General features: G+C 38.5%; 5 protein-coding genes across 5 annotated transcripts in view; 4 read left to right on the forward strand and 1 right to left on the reverse strand.

The window, feature by feature from the left end:
- The window catches only part of LOC145454808 (solute carrier family 15 member 2-like), a 383011-nt gene that overhangs the window by 48558 nt on the left and 307644 nt on the right, over positions 1-26809 (reverse strand). The window lies entirely within an intron of this gene.
- LOC145453420 (single-strand DNA endonuclease ASTE1-like) lies at positions 10-16597 on the forward strand. The gene is made up of 11 exons (XM_080331394.1): positions 10-717; positions 1316-3148; positions 6720-6903; positions 8398-8493; positions 8941-9059; positions 10857-11044; positions 12173-12349; positions 13322-13543; positions 14421-14488; positions 14647-15536; positions 16415-16597. Exons 3-11 carry the CDS (start codon positions 6761-6763, stop codon positions 16483-16485), a joined length of 1974 nt encoding a protein of 657 aa, XP_080187520.1. The 5' UTR covers positions 10-717; positions 1316-3148; positions 6720-6760; the 3' UTR covers positions 16486-16597.
- On the forward strand, positions 20471-22501 carry LOC145454823 (mitochondrial genome maintenance exonuclease 1-like). The gene has a single exon (XM_080332815.1). It carries the CDS (start codon positions 21146-21148, stop codon positions 22100-22102), a length of 957 nt encoding a protein of 318 aa, XP_080188941.1. The 5' UTR covers positions 20471-21145; the 3' UTR covers positions 22103-22501.
- LOC145454820 (heparan sulfate 2-O-sulfotransferase 1-like) lies at positions 22548-25440 on the forward strand. Its single transcript, XM_080332812.1, has one exon. It carries the CDS (start codon positions 22548-22550, stop codon positions 23601-23603), a length of 1056 nt encoding a protein of 351 aa, XP_080188938.1. The 3' UTR covers positions 23604-25440.
- The window catches only part of LOC145454802 (2-oxoadipate dehydrogenase complex component E1-like), a 31145-nt gene continuing 30402 nt past the window's right edge, over positions 26067-26809 (forward strand). Inside the window, exon 1 of the mRNA XM_080332786.1 lies at positions 26067-26336. Within this exon, the coding sequence (XP_080188912.1) occupies positions 26146-26336 (191 nt within the window). The 5' untranslated portion in view covers positions 26067-26145. The remainder of the gene's footprint in view (positions 26337-26809) is intronic.

Genomic DNA, 26809 nt, shown 5'->3' on the forward strand with positions numbered 1-26809 from the left:
AATCAATCATAGTGGATGTAATAATTGAATACGGTATTACGTAGACTAAAGGTTTCTAGATTCACAGCGGAGGTGTGAGATGTTCGAAGTTTTGCAACAATTACACTTTTCATTGATATCTTGGCAGCAAACTAACTATGTATGGGAAAACGGGCTATCTTTGTTTCATATATTAAACCATGCGGAAGTTATTCCATCTACGTAATGTCCAGTGTTGTAATGACTCGACTCGAGTCACGACTTTCTAATGGCTCGAATTGACTCCAGTCAATCTGTGTATTGACTCGACTTGGACTCGAGTCATTCGAACCAAGTCGTATGACTCGAGACACAGACGGCAAAGACCAATATTTTATCGTAATTTCGAAGAATAGTAAAGCAACCACCCTATTGGGATTTCGTCTATTGGTACTAGTACTTGGAAATGCGATCAGAAACTGCTGAAAGTGAAGAAAATTACTATATTATTACTTATTATAAATGCGAACCATTCAATATCATCAAGCAGAGTTATAAAAAGTGAGTTTAACAAGATTTTAGCTGGAAACTGAGCGGTCAACACATTGACTTGGACTCGGACTCGAATCATAATATCATGACTCGGACTCGACCCTCTGATCGATGACTTGGACTCGAACTTGACTCGGTGGTGAATTGAAAATGAATAGAGTCAAAACTATAAAGGTGAAATTGACTTGTGACTTGGTTACAACCCTGGTAATGTCGCTGGCAGGACTGGGGAAAAATCGTGTGCTCACTGATTCGATTCGAGTGTTCCGGTAACGCTCATTATGACATCGTAACTGTATGAAAGTTCAAATGTGTCCCCTTTATGCGACCGCAATGAATATAATGCCACTTCTGTATCACGTTGAAGATAATTTTTCAGATTTCACTGGCTACTTGATAAAATTGTAAGGTTGGTTAAAAAAAACGCCGCGCACCAACTTTGGCTCCATTCCAACCAGTAGAAGCGAGATTCTCGCGGTAGAAAGTTTTGAATTCATCATTGAAAAATGAAAAAATAAAATTTCAAAATTTTTCTGTCAACCCCATAAAATTGTTAAGCCGTCGGTAGAGATGACGCGCGCCAAATTTGGCTCAATTCCAACCACCGGAAGCAAAGTTATTGCAGTAGGAAGATTTGGATTTGAATAAAATAGTATTTATGGTGACTAGGTCTTAATTATCTATTATAAAATCATGAAATTAGAAATTTTTCTACTGCAAGGCTCCCACTGTGGGAAATAGTACGGAAGCTATAGTTCTCGTTGATAAATTACCTCTTGGTGTTAAAGAGCGTATAATTTTTCAGTACTCGGTAGAATCATCACGAAAAATAACACTCTGTTCATATTCGCGTACTCGAATCTTTGCGTCCAGCCCTTGTGAGCTGTCCCAACCATGTACAATGCCCAATATATCTATGGTGGCACTGTGCGGGTTTTGCTGCTATAGTGGCCTGAATTTATCACCTTCGCATTGTGGCGATTGGCCTTTGACTTATTGAATGTGAAATAGATGTGATTATATTTTGCGTTTTTTGCAACGATAGAAATCGTGATATGTATTGCTATTGAAAGGAAATTTTGTCTGAGCAAGATGAGTTGTGTCTATTAACATATAGTTTATTTAATATAGCCTATCTACGTCAGTGGTTCTTAACTTGTGTGTAATTACCCCATGAAGGGAAATTTGACATTTGTTAATTAAGGGATGGATTCATTAACCTCGAAAATTTTTAGCACACGACCTAATACTGAATATTCACAATAGTAGCAGTGGATTTCGAATGAATTCCTCGACGTGATTTATTATATTATTTTTGAAACCCTTTTGTGTCTGCAGTACTAAATCACATCCGGATACGGCCCAGCTATCACCCATCCAGACATCATGATGGTCCACTATTTCTCACCCCTAATCAGTGCAAGAGCTATAACTATTGGTGAAAAGTCCTTGAAATAACATAGCTACTAAAAGCTATTCTGAAATCTGGTTCAAGAAGTGGATTAAATGCCACTCTCTGTGATTTACTGTATGCTATTAACGTAAGCATGCAAATTTAACAAATACATACTGCAAACGAATTCCTGGTGATGGAACGATTTGGCAATGGGACCATGGCAGGCTTGCAATTGGCAATGATATGAGATGCTGCCTGACACCGGGAATATAAATTATGACAAGATAAATTAATTAGCCAACAGTAACTAGTTATTTTCACTGAAATGGTGGTGATTAATGTCCTTATGGGGGGTAATGTTATGAAAAGGTTAAGACCCACTGATTCAAGTATTGGCAATGTCGCAGATAGTAAATTCTTTATCTTAAAGTTTTGCTGATCTTCTTTTGTTCTGTATATGATAGTTGTAGTTGCATGCTCTCCTATCGATAAAACCGTGTGTCTACCTTATTTGCCGAATTCCAATATGTTTCACGCACAGTTGTAAACATACAACAGAACAGCTGCTTCTCAACATATGTAGATCCATGAGATTATATGGTGTGTGTCCATCAGTGTCCACCCTTCCCTATATGCGTTGCTACAATGATACGAAATTCTCTGTGTTGATATAACAGACAATCAAATTGCATGAGTGTATTGAGGTTAGTACTGAAACAATGGTGTAAAAAACTACCCCTGATGCATCATTCGGAAAAGTGTAGCCTTGCATTGAAACCATCACAATATTAAAAATATTCCAAACATATACCGAAGAACCTTACACTTTTCAAATAACATTAAGTTCTAGAGTACATTAACCATTTATCAAAAATGAACGTTTGAATTTGCAATGCTGTAGTTTATTTGAGGTATCCCTCGAAGGTACAAAATTTCAATATAGAATTGAATAATATTTTCGTATTGAAATATTATACACGACTTACGAGAGTCGGCCGAAAATATTCGGGCTTATTTCGATGTCAATGTCTTTTTCAAATGTTGTATTATTGTATTGTAGACTCGATCTTATTTCGTTAAAATTGCAATTGTCTTCATTTCCGCAAAAAATCTCTTCCATTATTCTTTCTGTCCTGTCTCTTTCACAAACATAATATTTCTCGTTCTGTTTTAGACGCGTTGTTCCGAATGCAATAGAATAGTTGATTAGGTAATCGACTTCTGTCGGACTGTAATGATGAGGTAAGTTCTGACGGAATGGTTTCTGTAATGACCTTGAACAGGCTTCATTAGTGCCTTAGTTTCTGACTGTAGCGGTCGCTGCAACGGCTTGTTGCAAGACACGCTGGTTTAGTGCTTGATTGGAGTCGACGCTACAGCTTACAGTTCCTGTTGTACGCACTAGTTGACTGACTAATGACCGCTCTGAGTACACTTGCAATCCTGATCAAACACGCAGATCCAAGGAGCTTTCTTTACTAGCACAGAACAGCCAAATAGTAGTAATTAGTGGTCAGAAACTTGTAGATTTACCAGGTTCAAATCATACTGCGGTTTAATAAGAAATAGAAAGAATAAATGAAGCGAAATGGAGCCAATTGTCTATCTTACGACTGAAGCGCGAGCGCGCCGACTTCAATATGCGGGCTCTGAGAACACGTGCGTCGCAGACTAACTGTGCCGTCACAGCTTGTGGCTTCGAGAGTGACCTATTTACGCTTTCGCGCACAACGGAATTGGGGCAGCCATTTACATTCCCCCCTTGAAAGACATTTTTGTGCAACATAAAATGTCTTTACAACTATTTTTGCAGACGTGTAAACAATGTGGCTCCACTTCGGGAAATCGGACTACTACTAACATTACAACGAACACAAGGAGAAATAGACCCTAACAGGCAACAAAGACAGATTTCTATTAACATTACTTGAGCACAAATGGACAATTAGACCCCAACACTCCAACAGGCAACAAAGACAGGCAAATGCTAATAACATGCATGATACAGCGATAATACAAACAGACGAGGATAATCTGAGACCCAATCACAAATTATACTATCATCAATTATCCACAGTTTCATACTCGGACACTTTAATACCATTCGACACAGCGGGAGCAGAGCACGGATGCAGGCTAGTTAAATGTAACTTTTCACATTTCCCACAAACTACGCGTTTTGGACAATTTTTACCATGGTGCGTTCTAGTACATCTTTCCCCACATCCGTAACATAAAAACTTGTCACGCATAAACGATATTCGTTCAGGATACGGTAAATTCTCAAAATCCACACAATCTGGGATATGGTGGTCATTTTTTCCACAAAACATGCAATTATATTCGCCTGACATAACATTAGTTCCAAATGAAACACATGGCCTATCACGGCCATACTTTTGAGCAGATTCCGTGATATTACTATTCCGGTTTTCGTTCAACATTCTGAATTCCGGCATATTTTGAAGCTCTGACTGATCTCTTACAAATGACACGAAATACTCAAAGGGTGGGTAGCAATTTTGATCATTGGTCTCCACCTTGTATTGAAACACTTTGACGCGCCACTTCTCGACCAGTGACGGAGGTAGCTTCTTCACCACATACATATGACTTGACGAGTAATCAAGGATGCCTAACTCTGGCACAAACCTTCTGTTCACAAAAACTTGCTCCAAGAAATCAGAGAATTCTTGCAGCCCAAGTCTATCATTTTCCTTTATATGACGCCAACCTTTCAATTTATCTAGGAAGGCCAGCCCAACAACGACAGGGCTTCCATACCTACTTCGCAAGTCACTTATTGCTTTTCGATAGGATTCCTCAGAACCACGCAGAAAATAACATTTCACAACTTTCAGCGGGCCCGGACCAAGATGTTGTTTCAACAAATTCATCTTTTCATGAACACAATACACTCTATCTTCAACTAACGCTTTAAACGAATTTTCCCATTCTATATAATTAGTTTCATCGCCATCAAAAACCCAAACTTTTATATCAGGTATTCGCGTCAACGGTTTCATGTTGTATTGACGATCAATTGGTATATCGATAGAATTATTAACGGGCATCTTTACAAACGTGTTTCGGCCGGTTTTTTCCGGTTCAACATGTCGGACATTGTTCAATTGCACAGGAGGTTTATCAATAACTGGGCCGTAGGATACGGGTTCACTAGATTTGACATTACATTGCTTTACTTCAGGATACACACGAGGGTTACTAATAACAAAGTTTTGTACCTTCTCTTCCGAATTCAATACGGGAACCTTACTCCGTATATCTGTATAACTTGGTTCTTCACGTACGACATCTTCATCGTCATCAAAACCGAAGAGGTTTTCCTCCCTTTCTATTTGCTCACAAGCCTTGATCACGGCTTGTTTTTCAGCAATTTGACTCTTCAGAGCCAATTGCGATAACTTTTCTTCATCTTCAACTATCTTTCTTTTCATCTCTGCTTCATCTTCAAATAACTTTCTTTTCATCTCTGCTTCATCTTCAAATAACTTTCTTTTCATCTCTGCTTCATCTTCAAGTAACCGTTTCTTCATTTCAGCTTCTTGCTCTGAAAACTCCAGTCTTGCTTTCAAAGCGGCCGTTTCCCTTATGCTTTCATAACGTAGTTCTCTGTTGCTGGCGAGGCTGGTGCGACTGTTTTGTGTATGACGACTCGACCTCGAGCCGGCTCCAGATCTCGCGCGGCTACATACGGATCCATTTTCGGATGGAAGCATCATGAAATCTTTGACTTCTTGCCGGACTTTTTTAATATCTATTTCAACCAACCTCAGACTGTTGGTGAAATCTTTTGTTTCCGTATTTTCAGTGTGATTTGAAGTAATTTCTTCCGTAATTTTGCGCAATTCGTCTCTGCAGCGAGAAACGCCTTTCATTGCTTCCCGTAATTCTTCTTTATTTGCGGATTGCGTCATAATATCCTCAACCGATTCGATGCGACTTTTAACATCTCTTTCTGTTTCACGGAACTGACGTTCAAGTTCAACCAATCTCTGATCGAATCCATGGAAAGTGCCGTCACTACTGGTTGGAACATCAGAACCCACTGACTTGCTCTTCGCGGGGCTCTGGTCCACAATTTCTTTCTTGACACTTCCACGTTCGTCTTCAACATTCTCTGGACTTGAGGGAACTGGGCAGTCAGCACTCTCTGACGTTGCCACAGTTTGACTTTGTACGGCTGAGCAGTCAGCTTTCTCTGGCGTTGCTGCAGCTTCCATTACTTTCAACTTCTCCGACAGTCGACGAGCATGTCCACATTCAAGTCGAAATACAAGCAATTCTACTAAATAAATACAGTCCATCCTCAAGATTACCGGACCACGACTGACCTATCGATCTCGCTTCCCATGACATGCCGCCCTATTTCTTGTCGCTTTCTTTTTCTATACTGTATTTTTTACTTTCATTCAGTGTGCATTCCTCCTCTTTACTACGCCTAGGCCAAGGTGGGTGTCCGATTCCATTGACAAATCCAAGTCGCTTCGACATCTTCCTGTCTATTCATTGTATCGCATTTTTTGTGGTGTATTGAACTGATAAAATTGCTAATAAACCAATGATGATGATGATGATGATTAGTTGCAGACTTGGATAACTATAAACTTTTACTGTTGGGGATGATTCAATCCTGATTTGTTCCCTGAGAGCCTTCCACATCAGAAACTTTTGTTGATGTACGATGTTCTTTTCAATTCTCTAGTAGTTACTGACCAATATCAACCTATTTTTCAATTGAAACTTTGTACTTGATCATGCATTAGCACTTGTTACGTCGAATTTTGTTTAGATAAATTCCGGAATACGTTACCGAGCGGGGTGTGAAAAACGATGGGGGTTCGGGGTCTTACGGGTTTTGTGGACCATCAGCGGAGAGCTTTTTACCGTGAAGAGAGACTTCACGATTGCGATCTTGTCATTGACGGATTTGCGATTGCGTATTCTCTTTATTTCGACGACGGCAGGGATGGAAGGTAAATATCTCGCCGTAAATGTGAACGTATAACGGAATTAGGCAGGTTTTGCGCCATGCGCAGTGGGGTTGTTCAAAAATGAATTCGTTCTTCAAATTTTTCTGGCAATTTGATAGAATTGTTTACTTGACTTAAAAAAACGGCTGCATACCAAATTTGACTCAATTCCAACTAGAAGAAGCGACTAAAATCGTATACTTTTAGTAGGCCTACTCGAAAAATATTGTCTTGGCTTAGAGCAGGGGCGGGCAACTTCTCCTGTCGGCAGGCTGGATATAGAAAAGTCAAGTAGCCTGCTTGGCGGGCCGGATTGCTGAATCGATGCATTGTCTGCCATTCATCTACATATACATTATACAAGGGATACATTGTATTTAATGAATCTGGCCCGCGGGCTGTATGTTTCACTCTAAGCCCGTCCCTGGCTTCGAGTATCAACCATTTTGGCGTCATAACTAGGCCGATTTTTTTGACATGTCAAAAAAGGCAAAATTTTGTCAAAATTATAGCGTTAGGTCAAGAAATGTCAAAATTTTTACAAATTCAAAAATTTGTTGCAACCTACATTTTGTTTGTATCGTGCATTTTGCACTGTCAGTGAACTTATCATTTGACAGTTTACAGCTTGTAGCCTACTTTATAGGCATACTGTTGTGGACGGCCCATTGTACTATGTTGCCCTACTGGAATTCTTCATAGACCAGGTTTCGTTAAAGTTGAGTTTTTTTATGTAAAAATTTGTCAGTTTTTTAGAAAAAAAAGTTTTTTTCATGCCAAACTACTACTACTACGGTACTAGAAAAGTAGTACAATTCTAACATCATGTGGGAAAAGACCTAATTTGCATACATTAGGTCAAAATTAAGCTTTTTAGGGTAAAAATGTCAAAATTTTGATTTTTTAGGACAAAATCTTCTGTTCTTTGGTGAAAAAGTTCACTCTAGTCATAACAGTATGATACCGTATATGAATACTGTGGAAAATTCAGTTATGCACCTTTTATGCGACCGCATAGAAAATAATGACAGTTTCGCATCACATGACAGATAGGTTGTGATTTTGTTTAGACCTGCCGGTATCTTTGACCTTGTCTATTTCATTGCACTTTGTGACAATGTTGTGATTTGATCACGACTCGACGGAAATATGTTATTTCCACTAAAGCATGCGCACTCTTCGCAGCTTTGCATTGCATGTTTTCTATGTTGTGACACGCCCAATTGAGTTTCCAAGCCTTCCTCAGGGGATAATAGTATCAAAATTATAATTCTCCTTGATATATCAACTCTTAGTGTCTATAAGAGCGTGTAATTTTAGTACTATCACTATTTGAATTAATACTCATTCAGATTCGAATGCTGAAATCAATTTTCCCTGCAGCCCTCACAGAAATAACTTACACGGCATTTAATATGAGCGATACACAGTTGCATCTGTACCGCTAATTTTGTCGAGTCTCCGACACAATCAGAATCTGCAGAAATTTTTTTTCAGGTTAAACGGGGAATTCCTGTCCTACGCTCAGAACATCGAAACGTTCTTCTTCAATCTCGCCGAATGCAATATTCGACCGTTTGTGGTTTTTGACGGGTGAGTCTTTGCCGTATTGAACACAACAACCTCTGTAATATACTCTATCGATTTCATCAACTGCAGTTTTCATTATTAGCAGAATACATCTGAGTTTTCGCTGCACGGGAATCAAAGTAGATTACGTCTATTTTTGTTACATTTTAATATCAATTTTTCGAATTGATAGAAAATCAAGTTTTTGTAAAAATTATGTTATTTTTTGGCCATTTTCATGGTTGACACATTGTTTCAAAGTTAACCACATTCATTGAGTACCAACGCTGAATACTTGAACTATTTCCGTTGCACGCCCAACCATATCTGAGTAAACTTAAGTAGGCCTACATGTAGAAAAACTTTTTTTGACTCAAGTTATGGAAGTATTTTGTAATGATAAGCAATCTGCAATCTCATGCCTATAAAGTTTCTTGACGTTGGTGAATTAGGAGTTATATTCTTCTTCAGGCCCATAGACCCAGAAAAGCTTCCGTGTGTCTTGCAAAGGCTCAACGAAAGAATCATGGACGTTCACAAGCTGATTCACAAGGAAACTACGTACGGCAGACTGCTGCCAATGTTTGCCGGTGAGACGTTCGTCATCAAGTTTTCGGAATTTTTTTGCGTGTGTTTGGGATTAGGCTTACTTTTTCAAGCATCGAAGGATGATTTCGTACTGGCTGAGGAAGTGTAAAAAGACTTGTGGTGCGTAATGAGTATTGTCTCGCTATATCTTAATCAGAATATGTGACTAAGCATAGCATAAACAGTTGTGAATAATGGGTTGTAGTTTGCACAATATGCATCTGTGGGCTCATGTCACCAGATTTGGATATCAAAATGCGTCATGAATAAATGAATAAGTATGAAGAATAAAGATGGTCTTGTGAGATCATAGGTCATGCCAAGCATTTCCTTGTGATGTCATTGTTCTTTTGTTACCAGCGGGGTCAAAGTAGTTTGCATTGTTTCTCTGCTACAGAGACCGGTGATCCCTGGGGCTTCGCGAGTTAATCTCGGGGTCTCTGTGGAGGTGTAGACCAGGGTTGTAGCCAAGTCGCACTTTTATAGTTTTGAATTTCAATTATTAGTCGTAGACCCCATGAAATTGTTGAGCTGTTTGCACAAACGATGCAAAACAAATTTTGACGCAATTCCAACCTGCGAAGCGAAGTTATATCAGTTTTTCATAATGCAATGTAACAATTTGAAATCGCGGATTCCGGAAAAAAGTTATTTTTGAACAACCTTACTGTTCAGTTTTGAGTTAAAGTTTTGTTTTTACAACTGTGGTTAGTGATATTGAATGTTTGGCACTCATACTATAGTAATTTTCCTCGCTTTTAACAGTTACTCGTCGCAATTTTCAGGTACAAAGTATCAGGGTTGTAATGACTCGACTCAAGTCACAATTTTTTGGTGACTCGACTTGGCTCGAGTCATTTTCTTAAAAATGACATGACTCGAGTCAATTTGTGTATTGACTCTACTTGTACTCGAGTCATAGCGAATGACTCAGACACAGTCATATGACTCGAGATTGGGTCTACCAACACAGGCATTTCATTGTAATTTCGAAGAATTGTAAAGTTATCGCAGTATTATTATTACGTCTATCAGTACTGGTTCTTGAGAATGCTACCAGAAACTGTTGAAAGTTCGAGGAAAATTAACATGTTATGAATGCGAAGCATTTGATATCACCAAGCAGAGTTGTAAAAAGTGGATTTCACATGACATCAACTTGGAACTGAACAGTAGGAATTTGAACAAAATAGTATTTACGGTAACCAATTCTTTCACTATTTATTATAGTGGTGCCCACCGTAAAGACTATTTTATTCAAATCCAAATTTTTCGACGCCAATAACTCCGCTTGTACTGATTGGAATTCAACCAAATTTGGTGAACATCGTTTCTATAGACAACCTAACACTTTCATGGGGGGAGCAGAAAATTTTCAAATTTTTTGTTAGCCTATGTATTTTTGTATAATAAATAGAAACTTTCTTCTCCTGTAGCAATGCGGCTACTGGCTGGAATTGAGCCAAATTTGGTGTGTAGGCTTAAATTAGGTAACCTAACAATTTTATCAAGTAGCCAGTGCGATTTGAGAAAAAATGTCATTTTTGAAGAGCCCTACTGAGCAGTCAACACAATGACTTAGACTCGGACTCGAGTCAAAGCCCTATGACTCGGGCTCGACACTATACTGCGTGACTTGGACTCGGCGATGAATTGAAAATTACTTGACTTGACTCGAGTCAAAACTATAAAAGCGAGATTGACTTGTGACTCGAAACCTTTTGACTTGATCACAACCCTGCCAAGTATACCAATAGACGAAATACCAAAAGGCGACGGTTGCGTCTTTCCTATTTCAGTCGACACTCTCCAGCATTTTTTGAGGACCCGCAATATTCCGACCGCAATCACCCTGGTGGACGCGGACAGCGAGGCCGTTTCTGTCGCCAACTATCTACGGTGTCCCGCCTTGTCGCAGGACAGCGACTATATGATCTACAATGTGTTAGCTGGGTATCTTCCTTTGTCGAGCTTCAAGTGGAAAGAGGTCAGTGTGGATTTTGACTCTGATGCTTAGAGCTTGACAACAGACTTGGCCTGTTTGAAAATTTGAGGTATTACAATTATAATGAGCAATAGGGCTCTTCAAAAGTGACTTTTTTTCTCATATCGTACTGGCTACTTGATAAAAATTGTTAGGTTACCTAATTTAAGCCTACACACCAAATTTAATTCAATTCCAACCAATAACCGCATTGCTACAGGAGAACAAAGTTTATATTTATTATATAAAAATAAATGACAAAAAATTTGAAAATTTCTGTTCACCCCATGAAAGTGTTAGGCTGTCTATAGAAACGATGTTCACCAAATTTGGTTCAAATCCAACCAGTGGAAGTGGTGTTATTGCCGTCGAAAAATTTGGATTATGAATAAAATAGTATTTACGATGACCCATTCTTTAATTATTTATTATAGTGGTGCCCACCGTAAATACTATTTTATTCAAATCCAAATTTTTCGACGGCAATAACTCCGCTTCCACTGGTTGGAATTGAACCAAATTTGGTGAACATCGTTTCTATAGACAACCTAACACTTTCATGGGTGAACAGAAAATTTTCAAATTTATGCCATTTATTTTTATATAATAAGTAGAAACTTTGCTCTCCTGTAGCACTGCGGCTACTGGTTGGAATTGAACCAAATTTGATCTGTAGGCTTAAATTAGGTAACCTAACAATTTTATCAAGTAGCCAGTACAATTTGAGAAAAAAAGTCATTTTTGAAGAGCCCTAATGAGCAATACTCTTTTATATGTAATGAATTCATAAAAACTTGTCATATGGCTTGGTAGACTCATGCGCTATGACTCGAGTACAAGTCGAGTCAACACACAAATTAACTCGAGTCAAGTCAATGAAATATTCCGACTCGAGACATTACAACCCTTATCCGCACACTAAGTTCAAACGGCACAAACTGAACATATTTGATGGCTTGAAATCGACTCAAAAATTGAAGATTGGGAGATGACACGACTTGACTTGAGTCAATTCGAAAATTTGTGTGACTTGGCTTGAAAGATTCTGAAATGTCTTGAATTGACTCGAGTCTGAGATTACAGTGACTCGAAATGAATTGTGACTGGGTATAACTATTGTCTTGGTGTCAGGTTTGGCTGGACCGTCGTCTCGGCAAAAAAACGATCGTCTGCAGCAAATATCACATTTCGATTATGTGCGAGCGGTTTGGAGTCTACGAATACATGCTGCCTTATTTGTCGGTCATGTTGGGAAATGATTGGGTCGATCCCGCTGTGTTCCGAGGCCTGGTCTCTAGTTTGCCTCTGGTGAGTTGTAGGCTATTATTGTAGGAGTAGGGGTTGGTAGAATCGCTTACCTGTGCAATTCAAATCAATAATTAGGCTTCAAGTCGAGTATTCGATTAAGGGCAATTATTTTAGCCAAAAACGTAAGATTTTGACTTGAAAAATCGAAATTTTGACATTTTTTTAGCCTTGAAAAACTTCATTTTGACAAAATTTAGTCCTCATGTCTCTGTAAATTAGGTGTTTAAGCACATAATGTTAGAATTGTACTACTTATCATCATTTCTGGTTGGAACTGTATGTCCTTACGAAGTAGTTTCGCCTGAAAAAACTTTATTGACCTGAAAACTGAAAAATTTTTACATGAAAAATCTTTATTTCAACTAAATCTGGACCTATGAAGAATTCCGGTACCGTAGTAACATCACGCATTATGGTAGAAATAATTAAAATTTGTTGTAGTACAACGAAAGATACTTTCCTACATTCTCGGATAGCTTGCCAAGAATGGAGAATGAACCGTGTTGCTTCATTCTGACAATGTTGTCAACGTCACAATTTTTCATCATGCGCTTCTTGATATAAGAACCAATGCCCAAGCAGTCTTGCTTCAGTTGGGATATTGCGGCTCGTTGAGCGTAATATCATGTCAACCTATTGGTTTCATTTGAATGTTTATGATTCACAATGAGCAGACAACGGGCCGTATACAACGGTCAGCCTAAAAAAGTAGGTTAAATGCTGTAAAATGTCAAATGATAAGTTCACCGACAGTGCAAACATCTGCAATAAAACGAAATGCAGGTTGCAAAAAAATTTTGACTTTGTAAACAATTTTGACAATTTTTTGACCAAACGCTACAAACTTGACAAAATTTTGACTTATTTTGACATGTCAAAAAAAATCGCCCTAGTCGTGAGGCATTACAAGTCGCAACCCAGCCTACGACAGAGGTATGGGTTTGAATTATTTAGAGATGTGTCTTTATTTAGCCAAGATCCAATTACAAAGGCAAAAAACAGAAGGAAAGCGACCTGCGTATAGGGGCGGTTCTCTACTGGCTTGCTTCGAAACGTGGCAACGACCAAGCCGCATTCGACAGACTCTATTCGCATCTGCAAAGATCGAAACAGCTGCACTTGGTCGGCAAGGTCAAGACTTGCTTGTCGCTGTACAGAGACTCGTCAGATATATCGGAAACTCTTCGAGTGCTGGTGAGCAGGCTTGGGAAACTAGAAAATCTTCGGTTTTCCAAATTACTCAAGAATTATGACCGTACAACAAGAGTTTTTTCCAAATTAGATGAGAATTACAGTTATAGCAGCAGTTTTTCTTTCAAATTAGATGAGAATTACAATTATAGCAACACCGTTTTTCCAAATTAGATTAGAATTACAATAGTAGCAACAGTTTTTCCGAATTAGATTCAAATTACAATTGTAGCAACAGTTTTTTTTCCAAATTAGACGAGAATTACAATTATAGCAAAAACAGCTTTTCCAAATTAGTCAGGAATTACAATTATAGCAACAGTTATTATTCCAAGAAAATTGCCACTATAGCAACACCGTTTTTCCAAATTAGATTAGAATTACAATTGTAGCAATACAGCTCTTTCCAAATTAGACGAGAATTACAATTATAGCAACAACAGTTTTCCAAATTAGTCAGGAATTACAATCATAGCAACCGTTTTTTCCAAATTAAACTAGAATTTCAATTATAGCAACACAGTTTTTTTTTCCAAATTAGATTATAATCAGAAATACTGAATTTGCGAAAACTTGGAGATGGAATCAAGTTCATTTCAATTCAAATCAGAATTCATCCTCGCAAATGTTCGCTCAGCAAGATTGGTTCATTTCGCACTTTACAGTTCTGCTTTAGCATTTTTGGGTAATCCAGAAATTAGATTACAATTAAAATGAGAGAAACATTTTGCGAAATAGATTAGAATTAGTTCTAATCTAATTTAGAAAATTTGATAATTTTCCAGTTTTCCAACTTCGAATGGTACATATATGTCCCGTTGATACATCTTTTCCTGGTGACACAAATTGAGTAATTATCTACATATACAATTTCATGCAGGGTATCCTCAGAGATGACTGGCGTGGCCGACTCGACGACCCCCATTGTTCGATTCAGAAGATTGTCAGGTGGGTAAATTGAAGTAGTCACAAAACTGCTTTCTACTTTTCAAAATCGACGTATAACTGGATAAGTAGAAATATTTCGCTCGATACATTTCTGCCGTAGTGTATTCAGAAACCCAGAAATGCGATTTGTAGAATTTGAATTTTCAAATTGTTTTCAGGAATGCCAACGCGCACCCTTTCTGTTTGAACGTGCTCGAGTCAAACTACAACTGCCTGCCTGTCATTGTGTCCGACACCGATCAGCCCTCACCACACAATTGCGCCGCAGATATCCGCGTTCTGATATACCGCGTGCTGCTGCGTAAATACCGTTTTCCAACGCTAGGCGCCGAACTAGTCCGCGTCCAAGAATATGACAAAGTCAGATTGACTTACGCTAAAGCGAAGGCGGTCAGCGTTTTTACGTCACAGTGTGCGATGTGCGAGCAGTGTCATTCTTTGGAGCAACCGTGCGATATCGATGGATTCGTACACGCGAAATTCGATTTTATGAGAATTTTGGGCAAAATTAATCCGAAAGCGGAATCTTTTTGCGATTACGCCAAAAAATCTCACTCGTTTGACGTGATGGAACAAGTTAAGACTGGTCTTGACGTTGTGATGGCTTCCACGGCGATTTGGATGGAGAAAACGTGTCCAAATCCATCGTCGATATGCTCGATTTTAGCTATCTTATCTTGGTCTTATTGCAACATTCCTTCACTACTACGAAGCGGGCATCAACATTCGCGAAGAAGGGCACAATTTAGAGGTTATGAGGAACGTAAGACTGATTTTTTGGATCTTTTTAACGTTCAAAGCGACAAAACTACAACGGCACATACCGAAAACGACTTTGACGTCGGTTTCCTGCAGTCTGTCGCGGAATGGTTTTGCATATTAAATGCTGCAGTTATTCTTCATCAAGTGGTTGACAATCCAAATACAAAGTTCCCGATGCAGAATTTCGTGCCAAGCAGCAGATTTCTGTACGATATTCATTGTCGGATGGAAGATCTGCCGCAAGATGTCTGCCACGATGTGATGCTGCTTTCTAGCCATGTTGCAGGTAACGTACTTATGTTGCCCCAGTGCCCGCATCTTGTGTCACTCTACATCTAGGTCATTGGTTCTTTAATAACCTAGTGAGCCCTTACGCCAGGTATTGACTCTTGTACTGTGTATTGTACATGACTTGACACATTCTATATGACTTAGGCTACTCGAGTCTCTTATATCAGGAACGGATAATATTGCAACGTAGGCCGTAAAATGTTTAGAGTGAGAAAAATTGAGTATAATATATATCCGAGGCCTTTGATATCACTCACTCAAACGCGATACTGACCACTCCGACTTGGACTGAAGTTAAAAACCACTTGAGCAGGTAGGAAAAACCTACCTGAGTACTTTGAGTAGAAGTATTTTGGTACTTACCGCCTCTGATTAGTAGCGACAACAGTGGAGTAGCCTAACTAATCTGAGTACTGCTCAACGTTGAAATAACTCACCGGGTTGTAACCAAGTCACATGGTCCGAGGCACAAGTCCATTCTAGTTTTGGCTCGAGTCATTTTCAACTCACCACCGGGTCATTGTGTTCACTACTCACTTTTTTACACCTCTGTTTGGGTAGTGTTGAATGCCTCGCACGCATAATAAACTAGTATTCCTCTCTTAACACATTTCCGAGCCTATTTTACAGACACCAGTACCGACAGACGAAATACCAATAATCTGGTAGCTTACTATTGTTCGCAGTTGCGACGAAAATAATGTCTTGGCCATCCAAGTCGCATATAACTTGGTCGAGTCAGGCGCAATGACTCGAGTTACTACAACTCTGCAACACACTTGAAAAAGGGAAATTATTTGCAGTTGACCTACCTGTTTGACGGTGAACTGCAGCTGTGCTTTGGTGTAACCGAGAATCATTTGTCCATTCCAGGTCGATTGCAGCCTATGCACGATATCAAGAGTCTGTTCAACGTCTTCATTGCATTTGTGACGTCTTCATAGTTTCTTAATTGATGATATTGTTCCTTGAGATTTTAGTTTTTTGTGGAGATTTCGTTGATTTGTACGACATGCAATATTTAGAATTTGTGAATATACGGTTTCGTAGCTGGAAGTGGTGTTGAAATGTGAATCGGGTGCCTTTCGAAAAAGGCGCAAGATTGCGGTACAATGAAGAGATAGGGAGGTGTCGAAACGACTGAGTTAGTCTTCGAAATGAAGCACCCACCTGGGCGTAGGCGAAGTGAAGAAGACGCATGCATACTAAACGAAAACTGATGGATAATAACAAAAGGACAAAGCGGCGGAAATAAATTGGCATTCGTAGGTAGGCACAGTCGATATGTCCGATTGGAACTGAATTTTGACGGCTATTAGACAATCTTAGAGCATTGTCCACTGCCGACATAGAGATCGAAATAAAAAGCAGTTTCTACCGAGTAAAGTAAATACTAGACCACCTTCGAGATTGTCGGTCCACGGTTTGAGGCTGATTGTTGGAGTTCCATGGCCACGAGCGGAATAAAATTTATATTTTCGTAATCAGTGGAGAGTCAGCTTTCAATTGATACCCGTTTTACCAAATTTAATGCTCGGCAAGCCGGTCAAAAATGACCGTCAAATTGCCTGTAGCCAAATGGAAATTGTGACGTGATACAATTTCACTGAGGCGTGAGATTTGCTTGTGTCGATACAATATAGGACACTATGGTTTGAAAGTAGAACATGGCCTTCCGACTTAGTGCTTGTGCTATCTCCTATAACTTTTCGTTCAGTGCCCGACGCTGCGCATTCATCTTATTTACAGGTTCCAGAAGTCAAGGTGGGTCTATAATCAAAAGACCAATACAAGTATTTTAGACAACCTCTTTTCTTTTTATTTAATCTTCAATACGAGCATGTCTTGACTGATGCGCAAGTCTTTATGATATATCCGTTTTGAGTGCTTTAAGCGCTTTAGTCGGTAAATTTCGATTTACTGCTGGGGAATTTTGTATTTAGTGGCAACTTCTACCAGGCTTAGATTTCTACACGCCGATCCCGATTTTTCGCGATTGAAGGTTCATTTTCCGCCGTTTCCTCTTGTCAGCACCCTATATATTAATTTTTCTTAAGTATTAATGACGCTGTATGCTTAGAATTTACTAAATTTGTCTCGGTAGCCAATAGTCCTGTCCGATCGGCCATCGATGTGCATAATTCCATATGGATTTTATATGGCGCAATGTGCATAATGTCGATTGATAATGGGATTAATAATATGGGAGGCTTGGTGGTATTTAGTGCTCACTAAGAGCAGTTGGTATTGGTACTTACACAATAAGGACCTAAATTTCGGATCCAGAATAGGCTCTAGAAGTTTTGCAAAACCATGCTGTTAGAGCCATCTGTGGATTTGGTCGACGTGAACGTTTGTCACCAGGCTATAAAAAACTTGGCATTCTAAAACTGAATGATCTATATCATTACGAGCTAGCCAAAATGATGCATAAAATATACTACTCTAATAGGGAATTTTTCAAGAACTATTTCCTTACATTTTCTTCGGTTCACTCATATGGCACTAGATCTAGCTCTCAAGGTAAAATAACATTACCTCAAGTTTCTAAGAAATTGTCACAAAACAGTTTCAACTTCAAGGGTGCCAAGGTCTGGAATAACCTTCCAGAAGAATATAGATCGATGCAGTTCAACCAGTTCAAGATCAAATACCGCAATTTTCTTGTTGAAAAATACTGAAATAGGTATAATTTGTAATGACTGTGATGTAATACTGTTCCATTTGCTACACCTTCCTCTGTTGTCGTTATTGTTGTTGTTGAAAAATACTGTCATGGTCCATGATTTGCATTGACTGTGATGTAATACTGTTCCACTTGGTTAGTCTTCATTGTTCTTGCTTTGCTGCATATTTTTGCTGTGCACACTGTGCATTGTGTACCAGTACTGTGCTTGGATGCTTACTGCTGATTTTCCATGACTTTTATCTTTTGTTTATTTTTACGTCCATGGGTTAACTGTCATAATCGTTAGTATTGATCTTGCCATATTTACTCATTTATAACTCCGCTGGGTGGCGACTGAATCTAAGACCTACCGGTCCCCCGTCGTCTCCCAATCTATACCAATTTACATGTGTTTGTTGGTGAGATGAATAAAAGCATACTGACTGACTACGTACTTGGTTGATTCTTTACTTACTGTACTTCACTTGGAAAATGCTACCTTGTATACGAGTATACCGAATACTTTGAGACTATATGTCAGAGTTTTGGGTAAAGTGTCCGCTTTTTCTGATCTCGGAAATGTAACCCTAACTACCTACACTACAAAAAAAAATTGGACAAATTTGGTCTCAAATTTAAGAAATTGATGAGGATGATTTGGTCTCATTTTCAGCAATTTTGGTCTCACTGATGAATTGAGGTCTTGAAATTGAGACCGATTCAGCTTTTTAAGACCATATATAATCGTCACAATTATTTTGTCTTAAAAATAAGACCAATAAAACGCATCAAGACCAATAAAACACATCTTATAAAACATATTGTGCTTATTACGACAGTTTTTGCTGTGTCAGTATTTTTGGTCTTAAAATTGAGACCGATTCAGCTTTTTAAGACCATATATAATTGTCACAACTATTTGGTCATAAAAATAAGACCAATAAAACGCATCTTATAAGACACATTGTGCTTGTTACGACAGTTTTTGCTGTGTCAGTATTTTTGGTCTTGTTTTTAAGACAAATTTCGCTAATCAAGAAACGACATGATTTCTGGTCTTAAAAATGAGACTGGAAAGTTGACATGGGCCAGGAGCTCTAAGATATAACTAGCTTGTTGAGACAGTTTTTAATGTGTCAGTATTTTTGGTCTTGTTTTTTAGACAAATTTCGCTAATCAAGAAACGACGTGATTTGTGGTCATAAAAATGAGACTGGAAAGTTGACATGGGCCAGGAGCTCTAAGATATAACTAGCTTGTTGAGACAGTTTTTAATGTGTCAGTATTTTTGGTCTTGTTTTTTAGACAAATTTCGCTAATCAAGAAACGACGTGATTTGTGGTCTTAAAAATGAGACTGGAAAGTTGACATGGGCCAGGAGCTCTAAGATATAACTAGCTTGTTGAGACAGTTTTTAATGTGTCAGTATTTTTGGTCTTGTTTTTTAGACAAATTTCGCTAATCAAGAAACGACGTGATTTGTGGTCTTAAAAATGAGACTGGAAAGTTGACATGGGCCAGGATTTCTAAGACATAACTAGCTTATTGAGACGGTTTATGATGCCTCAGTTTTTTTGGTCTTGTTTTTAAGACGAATTTTGCTAATCAAGAAACATCATGGTCCGTAGTCTTATAAATCAGAATGGTAAATTGTCTTGAGCCCGGAGCACAAGACGTAATTAGCTCTCTTTGACAAATTTTGATTCATCATGGGTCATTGCAAATACAATCTAGCGGTGACTTGAGAGCAGAGAGCCAAAACGTATTTGGTGGTGCCATGTTTGTCCATTTCTCGTTGGTCACATGTCACACTTCAAATAAGTCAAATACGGGATGCATTTGCGCCAGAACAAAAATTCAAAGTACCGTACCTTGTCACTTTTCACTGACACAATGGTGTTGGCACGTCGCACCCACCACAAATACTATTATATACTCAAACTACACTATATATTGTTTGGAGGATTGTATACAAATTGGTAAGTGTTATATAGAATTATAATGTTATATAATGGGTAGGCTATATGTTGAACTGCAAATCCAGGTATATTATGCTTCCCTTCATGCAGAACCTAACACTGACATGAATACCCACACAGCTCGCGTGGGCGACAATCGTCTTATTTTCGAGCAATTTCAGTCTTACTTTTGAGACGAAAAATCGTTGTTAAGGCCGATCAGTCTTTAAGACATTTTTTTCTAAAAAGTCACTTTAGGACCATAAGACCAAATTTGTCTTATTATTTTTTGTAGTGTAACCAAGCACGTCCAAATAAACCCTTCACTTAGCCCAAGCGAACCTTATACCCAGACAATCACTAAAGTATATTGTAACATTGAGAAAGATTTATGAGATTTCCTCATTCTGCCGTCTCTAATTTACATCAAGTCGTTCAGACAAAGTATTTGGAATTGGGTGAAATCCTGCAGCAATATAGATTTGACTACTTTGTTATAAAAACATTTGATATATATAGGCCTACAATTGAATAATATATTCATATTGGAATATGCCCGAATACTTACGGCTGACACGCCAGGGCTAATCGTCAGCTATATAGTGGAAATTGTAAAGAGCTTTTGTGTATTAACTATCGTATCACCAAATATGACATACTGTAGTGAAGCCCGAAGAGATGTATACTATTTTTACCACAAACTGGGTTGGTGTATTTTGATTAAAGTCGACTCCAAGGCACATACATGAAGATGTTTCCATGCTGGTGATGTCATAATTGGTGATGCGACTGTTGCTATGCCATGTTTTTTTTCAATTCTTCACTAGATGCTGATAATAACCCCTGACAAGTGTCAGCAGAGGGTTTATTCCAATATCAATATATTATTCATTGTCTATTGAAATTTTGTACCATCAATGAGCATTTGACTTAACTTCCGTTCCTACATTTATAGCAAATCTTTGTGTTGACGCCAACATGAAATCAACGACAGTGTTCAGAAGATTGGGAGAGAGAATTCTATGCCCTAAGAGAGTAGTCAATAATGACACTGCGAAACATTCTATCTACTCCACCAACGACAGTAGAACTACGCCTAGCGAATTTAACGCGTCACCCTTTCCCAAGTTTCGAGAGGACGAAATGGCAATGCTCACCAGCAACCCCGCCACTATTCCGATGCTGAATACGATTTTGAAATGCCCCCTGGACAGTAAAGACTGGGTCCAAGTTTCCGACAAGGACGACCAAGTCCTGAAAAACGTCACTAGCATGTACGATTCCACAAAATTACCTTCCGTGACAAGAATATTACAGGCGACGCAGCCGCCTTTGAACCAAATAATTTTAGCCAGATGGAAATCAAAAATGACCGCGAAACTCGGAAAAGAAGGTTTTTTTCACTATATGACCCAAATATCGGGCGAAGGCAGTTCGTTTCATGAATCGGTCGAAAATTTTCTCAACAAAATTCCAGTTGATATTGAAGACACTGGCCAATGGAAAAGTATACACCCGGTGCTGAAAAAAGTACAAGGTGTACACGGGACAGAGTTTATTGCTACTCACTCAGTGTTGTCATATTTGGGTAAAATTGACTGTGTGGCGTTATATAAAAACAAATTATGTGTGTTTGATTGGAAATTGTCATCTAAAAAGCGTGATTCCTTGAAGAAATGCTTTGACGATCCATACCAAGTAGCTGCGTATGCTGGGGCTTTTAATGCGTGTCATGACACCCCAAATAAGATCTCCACTGCTGTCATTGTAAAGGCGTACCGTGACGGGTCTCCTGCAGATGTTCATTTTCTTGACGAAATGGTTTTAGAATTCTATTGGGAAGGGTGGGTAAGAAGATTGGCCCGGTATCACGTACAAGTATTCAATTCACAAGCCAATGACGATAGCAGCAATATCCATAAATGGCAAGATTGATGTGTCCGTTGTTAAGTAGTTGTAAGCATGTTGAATTTTTGCTGCCGATCCAATATTCAATCATTGAATGCAATATAGGCACAAGTTTTCTGCGTTGAAAATGGAACCAGACCTAGTTCCAACTATGCACTGTTTTCATTAACATTTGAATTTTCTGAACAGGTGTATCCGTTTTAAAACTTTGTGTATGCCACCAGTCCTGGATTGGAACGATTGAACTCTGTTTAACTACATCCTTTGTATCACTGTATTTCTAATCCTTGGATTTTGATAAATGACTGTGAGATTTAGTTGGTATCCATGATTTTTGGGGTTCATTACTAAAACTTGGAATAACACATTGACACACAAGCTTGTAGTACTATCTCTGACGCATCGTTTCATTTGTACTAAATTCAGCCACTGTAGCTATTTGATTTTCCGCCGTAACGATATTGGGTGCTTAATGTGTAGATCATTGAGAATGGTCACTCGAAGGACTGCTATTCTTGGGGCTGCCGCATTGCTGTTTGGATTTACGATCATCGAGATGCAAATCATGCGATTACGCGGTCCATTTGATACCACGACGAATTACAGGCGAACATCCGATCAAACGTCTGCAGAACAATACATGGATGACAACAATGCAGTTGTGCTTTACAATCGAGTTCCGAAAACTGGCAGCACGACGTTCACTAATTTTGTGTACGATCTGTCGAAGAAAAATGGGATATACGTGGCACATATTAACACCACAAAGAACAGTCACATTATGTCGATACAGGATCAGTATAAACTCGTGCAAAATATTACAGACTGGAAAGATTTTAGGCCTGTGTTTTTTCACGGCCATATGGCATACCTTGACTTTCGCAGATTTCGAACTCCGATCACACCGATGTATATTAATATTGTGCGCGATCCTTTAGAACGCCTAGTCTCATACTATTATTTTTTACGATTCGGAGATGATTATCGCAAAGGGTTAAACCGTGCTCGCCACGGCGACAAAACTACTTTCGACGAATGCGTAAAAATCGGTCGCAGAAGCAGCGACTGCGCCCCTGAAAAATTATGGCTACAAATTCCCTTTTTTTGCGGACAAATCGCGGAATGTTGGGAGGTAGGTAGCGAATGGGCTTTGCAAGAAGCCAAACACAATTTAGCGAGCAATTACTTGCTCGTCGGCCTCACCGAACAGATGGAAGACTTTGTCGTCGTGTTAGAAGCAATTTTGCCGCGCATGTTCCAAGGCATGCTGCAGAACATGCGTTCCGGCTCGAAAAGTCATATCAGAAAAACTTTGAACAAAAAACCGCTATCGGAAGACACGGTCGCGAAATTTAAGGCGTCAAAAATTTGGAAAATGGAAATGGAATTTTATAACTTTGCGAAAGAGCAATTTGAATTTATTAAAAAGCAATCGACTGTGGTGTCAAAGGACGGATTGCTCGAGCCGGCACCAAAGAGGTTCAGATATGAGAAGGTTTACGGTCCTAAGGGGTTGATATTAAAATAATATATATTTCTGTACTGTGCCAAAAGAGCGATCCTACACTTGCCACCTTACAGTAGGGCTTTCAAAAATAGCTTATCAAATTTGCTGGCTACTTGATAGAATTATTAAGTTGCCTAAAAATACGCTACACACCAAATTTGGCTCAATTCCAACCAGTGAAAGCATTGTAATGAGAGGTGAAAATTTTGGATTTATTAAATAAAAATACAGTTTTTTCCGATTTTTATCGGCTACCCCTTTGAATTGTTGGTTTATCTAAATTATGGTAGCGAATTTGACTCAATTCCAACTGGCCGAAGCAAAATTATTGTTGTGGAAAATTTTTGATTTGAAGAAAAAGTATTTGCAATCCAATATTTTCTGCTTCAATAGCTGCGTTTCTACCGGTTTGAGTTGAACTCAAGAAAAACGGTAATATTTGAAAATTTTTTATTCTCAATAAATCAAAAATTTTCTTCCCTCACAGCAAAGTTTCTACTGGTTGAAGTTGAGCCAAATTTGGTATGTATTGTATTTGAGGCGACCTGACAATTTTATCAAGTAGCCAGAAGAATTCAAAAAAATATTTATTTTTGAACCCTGCAGCCAGACTGCCTTGGACGAGACGTGTGCATAGTCCGAGTTTTTCTTATTTCCTTCAGCATTGGTCGGTCTGTAATTAATTAATTGTACTTGTCCATTGGCATTGCTAATGGATTTTTTAATATTCAAGTAACACAAAATTACTTAATTTTACAATTTCTTTTAATGAATTATATATTCATATTGAAATAAACCCGATTATTTTTGACTGGCACTCACTCGTCAGGGGTAATCAAGCAACTAGAATTATCCTGAGATTTATTATAATCAGTACAGGCAAAGGCCATGAATTCTCCCGTTGTATTGATTCTAGTTGAGCGAAAAAATCATTGAGACAACATATTCCGTGTCATTCTTTTATTTGTGTGCCTTGGAGTCGACTTTTGGCAAAGTTTGTGTCAATCTAAAAGTAGTATATTGAGCTTAAGCCATCTGTTTGCCCCGATTATTCAAATTTCTATGCTGGTGACTTCATATTTGCTGATACCATTGTTGATATACGATGTTCTTCCCAATTCTCAACTAGTTGCTGATGATTACCCCTGACGAGTGTCAGCCGAAAATATTCGGGTTCATTTCAATATCAATACATTGTTCAATTGCATATTGAAGTTCTGCACCTTCAACAACCTTTTAATGAATTTGTTGCAAATCTGTACATCTGAACTTATTGGTTTGTTTACCAGTTTTGAATTTGTTGAATTCCATTAATGTCTTTCTCGATATCCTACATTGCACTCTGAATTTGAATTTGAAACATCTTGGAAATGACAGGTCTGTATAGAAGCGTCTTCCACTGTCAGATCTGTAGATCTTGCATCGAATAATTTCGTGTCACCAGAAAAAGATCTACGTTCCGAAAAATACTTGGAAATTACAAAGGGCCATTTATTACACTCTTACAGCACAATCACTAGCCACAGGCTGTAAATTCATTCCATGATTTTGTTTGTGGACAATCTGACCTGTCTATTTTAAAAGCAACTTGTGAAATTCAGATCACTTTTTTATCGTATTCCTAATTGTATTTTTCTTCCATCTTTTTCATTTCTTCGGTGCGTTTTAGTGAAATTTGCTGTAACCGCGTAGCAATCGCTTTTATTTAGGTGCACAAATTGGGTGTTTGATCTAAATAAACAATACTTTTAGTATACTTTTGCTTTCAATGAACCTTGCATCCGCTTTACATACTTCCGACTGCGTTTTCTATACATTTGCAGCACGTTTGATCTAAAGCAGGGCTGGCCAACCTTTTCAGCCAAAGGGCCACATTCGATTGACGAACTCTGGCGCGGGCCACTGTCCGCGCGAAGCGCCAAAAATTTTTGAAGTTCATTGGTTAATAATATTGTCACTTGACTATATCGCTAGGCTAAGTTTGCGATGACTGGGCTATCGCCATGGCGCATTGACATATCAATATCAAAAGATGAGACCAACATCGTCAATCATTTCGTGCCTAGGTTTCGTATTCGAAGGTCTTACTGCGAGCGCAAACGCGAGGTCGCATATGTTGAACGACACTTGTCTCGTAATCGCGAATATAGTTAGACTCAATCTGATACATTAGGTGTTCTTCCATTTTCACAAAAGGGCAACAATAATAAAAACAAGAAATCGACTGACAATATATTGCGCTAAGCTTGTAGAAAATTTTAACCTTTGATATATCTATCGCAAATTATTCTGCTTTATTGTAGTGTACGAAGATATACCAATATGTGACTGGCTGATGGATCCGTCAATGCGTCGGAACAGATATTTTAGTCATCACATATCAAGTGTTGCGGTGCAATCCATATTTGATGATATTAGAAATCTCGGAAATTACCACGCGGGCCACATGTGGCCCGCGGGCCACGGGTTGGCCGGCCCTGATCTAAAGCTTCATACTCTACCATGATATTCTTTTCAGACTCGAGATGTAGATGTCAATTTTGTTTTATGAAAATACATCGCTATGATGCAGCTTATTGTGATCACTATTGCACAGAGACCTGGTTATGTATTTGTATTTGATTTTTTTTTTATCTCAGATGGTTATTACGCCGACGTTATGAATTACTCAAGGTTAGCCAGCGGTGTTTTTACAAGGAGAATAGCACTGACATGTAGAAGTAATCATTTGCTGTATGGAAACCGGGTCTGTAGGTGAGTTGTATTTTTATGGTGTTAACCACAGTAGGTAATTCTGGAAGAATGATCTGTGTTGACTAGGGTTGTTGAAAAAAACGTTTACAAATTTGACTGGATAGTTGGTAAAGTTTAGAAAGTTTAGGTTTGGCTAAAAATTGTTGGGCTTCAGAGCGCTGAATTCCAACCTGTAGAATAGAAGCTATTAGATTCAGAAAATTTGACTTGCTACCGCATGAAATTGTTAGATTGTCTAAAAAAACAGTGCATAACAAATTTGGGTCGTTTCCAACCGTTAAAAGCGAAGTTATTGTCAATTCCAAAATGTCGTACTCGAATAGCTTCGCTTTTATGGGTTATAATTGAACCAAATTTGTTATGTATTGTTTTTTAGATATCTTAACAATTTCCTGGGGTACCCAGTACAATTAAAAACTTTATTTTAATTAAAAATTTGCCAATTCTGATATCTTTGCTTCCACAGGTTGGAA

This window comes from Botryllus schlosseri, chromosome 13 (assembly GCF_051294905.1).
Source record: "Botryllus schlosseri isolate E-star chromosome 13, Bs_hap1, whole genome shotgun sequence".
Classification (NCBI taxonomy): Eukaryota; Metazoa; Chordata; class Ascidiacea; order Stolidobranchia; family Styelidae; genus Botryllus; species Botryllus schlosseri.

Excerpts from the sequence above, each read along its gene's own strand:
- LOC145453420 (XM_080331394.1), top strand. The coding sequence starts at position 6,761 with ATGGGGGTTCGGGGTCTTACGGGTTTTGTGGACCATCAGCGGAGAGCT. Across the intron at positions 11,045-12,172 it reads CGAGCTTCAAGTGGAAAGAG|GTTTGGCTGGACCGTCGTCT; the intron begins GTCAGTGTGGAT and ends TCTTGGTGTCAG. Across the intron at positions 13,544-14,420 it reads CGGAAACTCTTCGAGTGCTG|GGTATCCTCAGAGATGACTG; the intron begins GTGAGCAGGCTT and ends AATTTCATGCAG.
- LOC145454823 (XM_080332815.1), top strand. The coding sequence starts at position 21,146 with ATGAAATCAACGACAGTGTTCAGAAGATTGGGAGAGAGAATTCTATGC.
- LOC145454820 (XM_080332812.1), top strand. The coding sequence starts at position 22,548 with ATGTGTAGATCATTGAGAATGGTCACTCGAAGGACTGCTATTCTTGGG.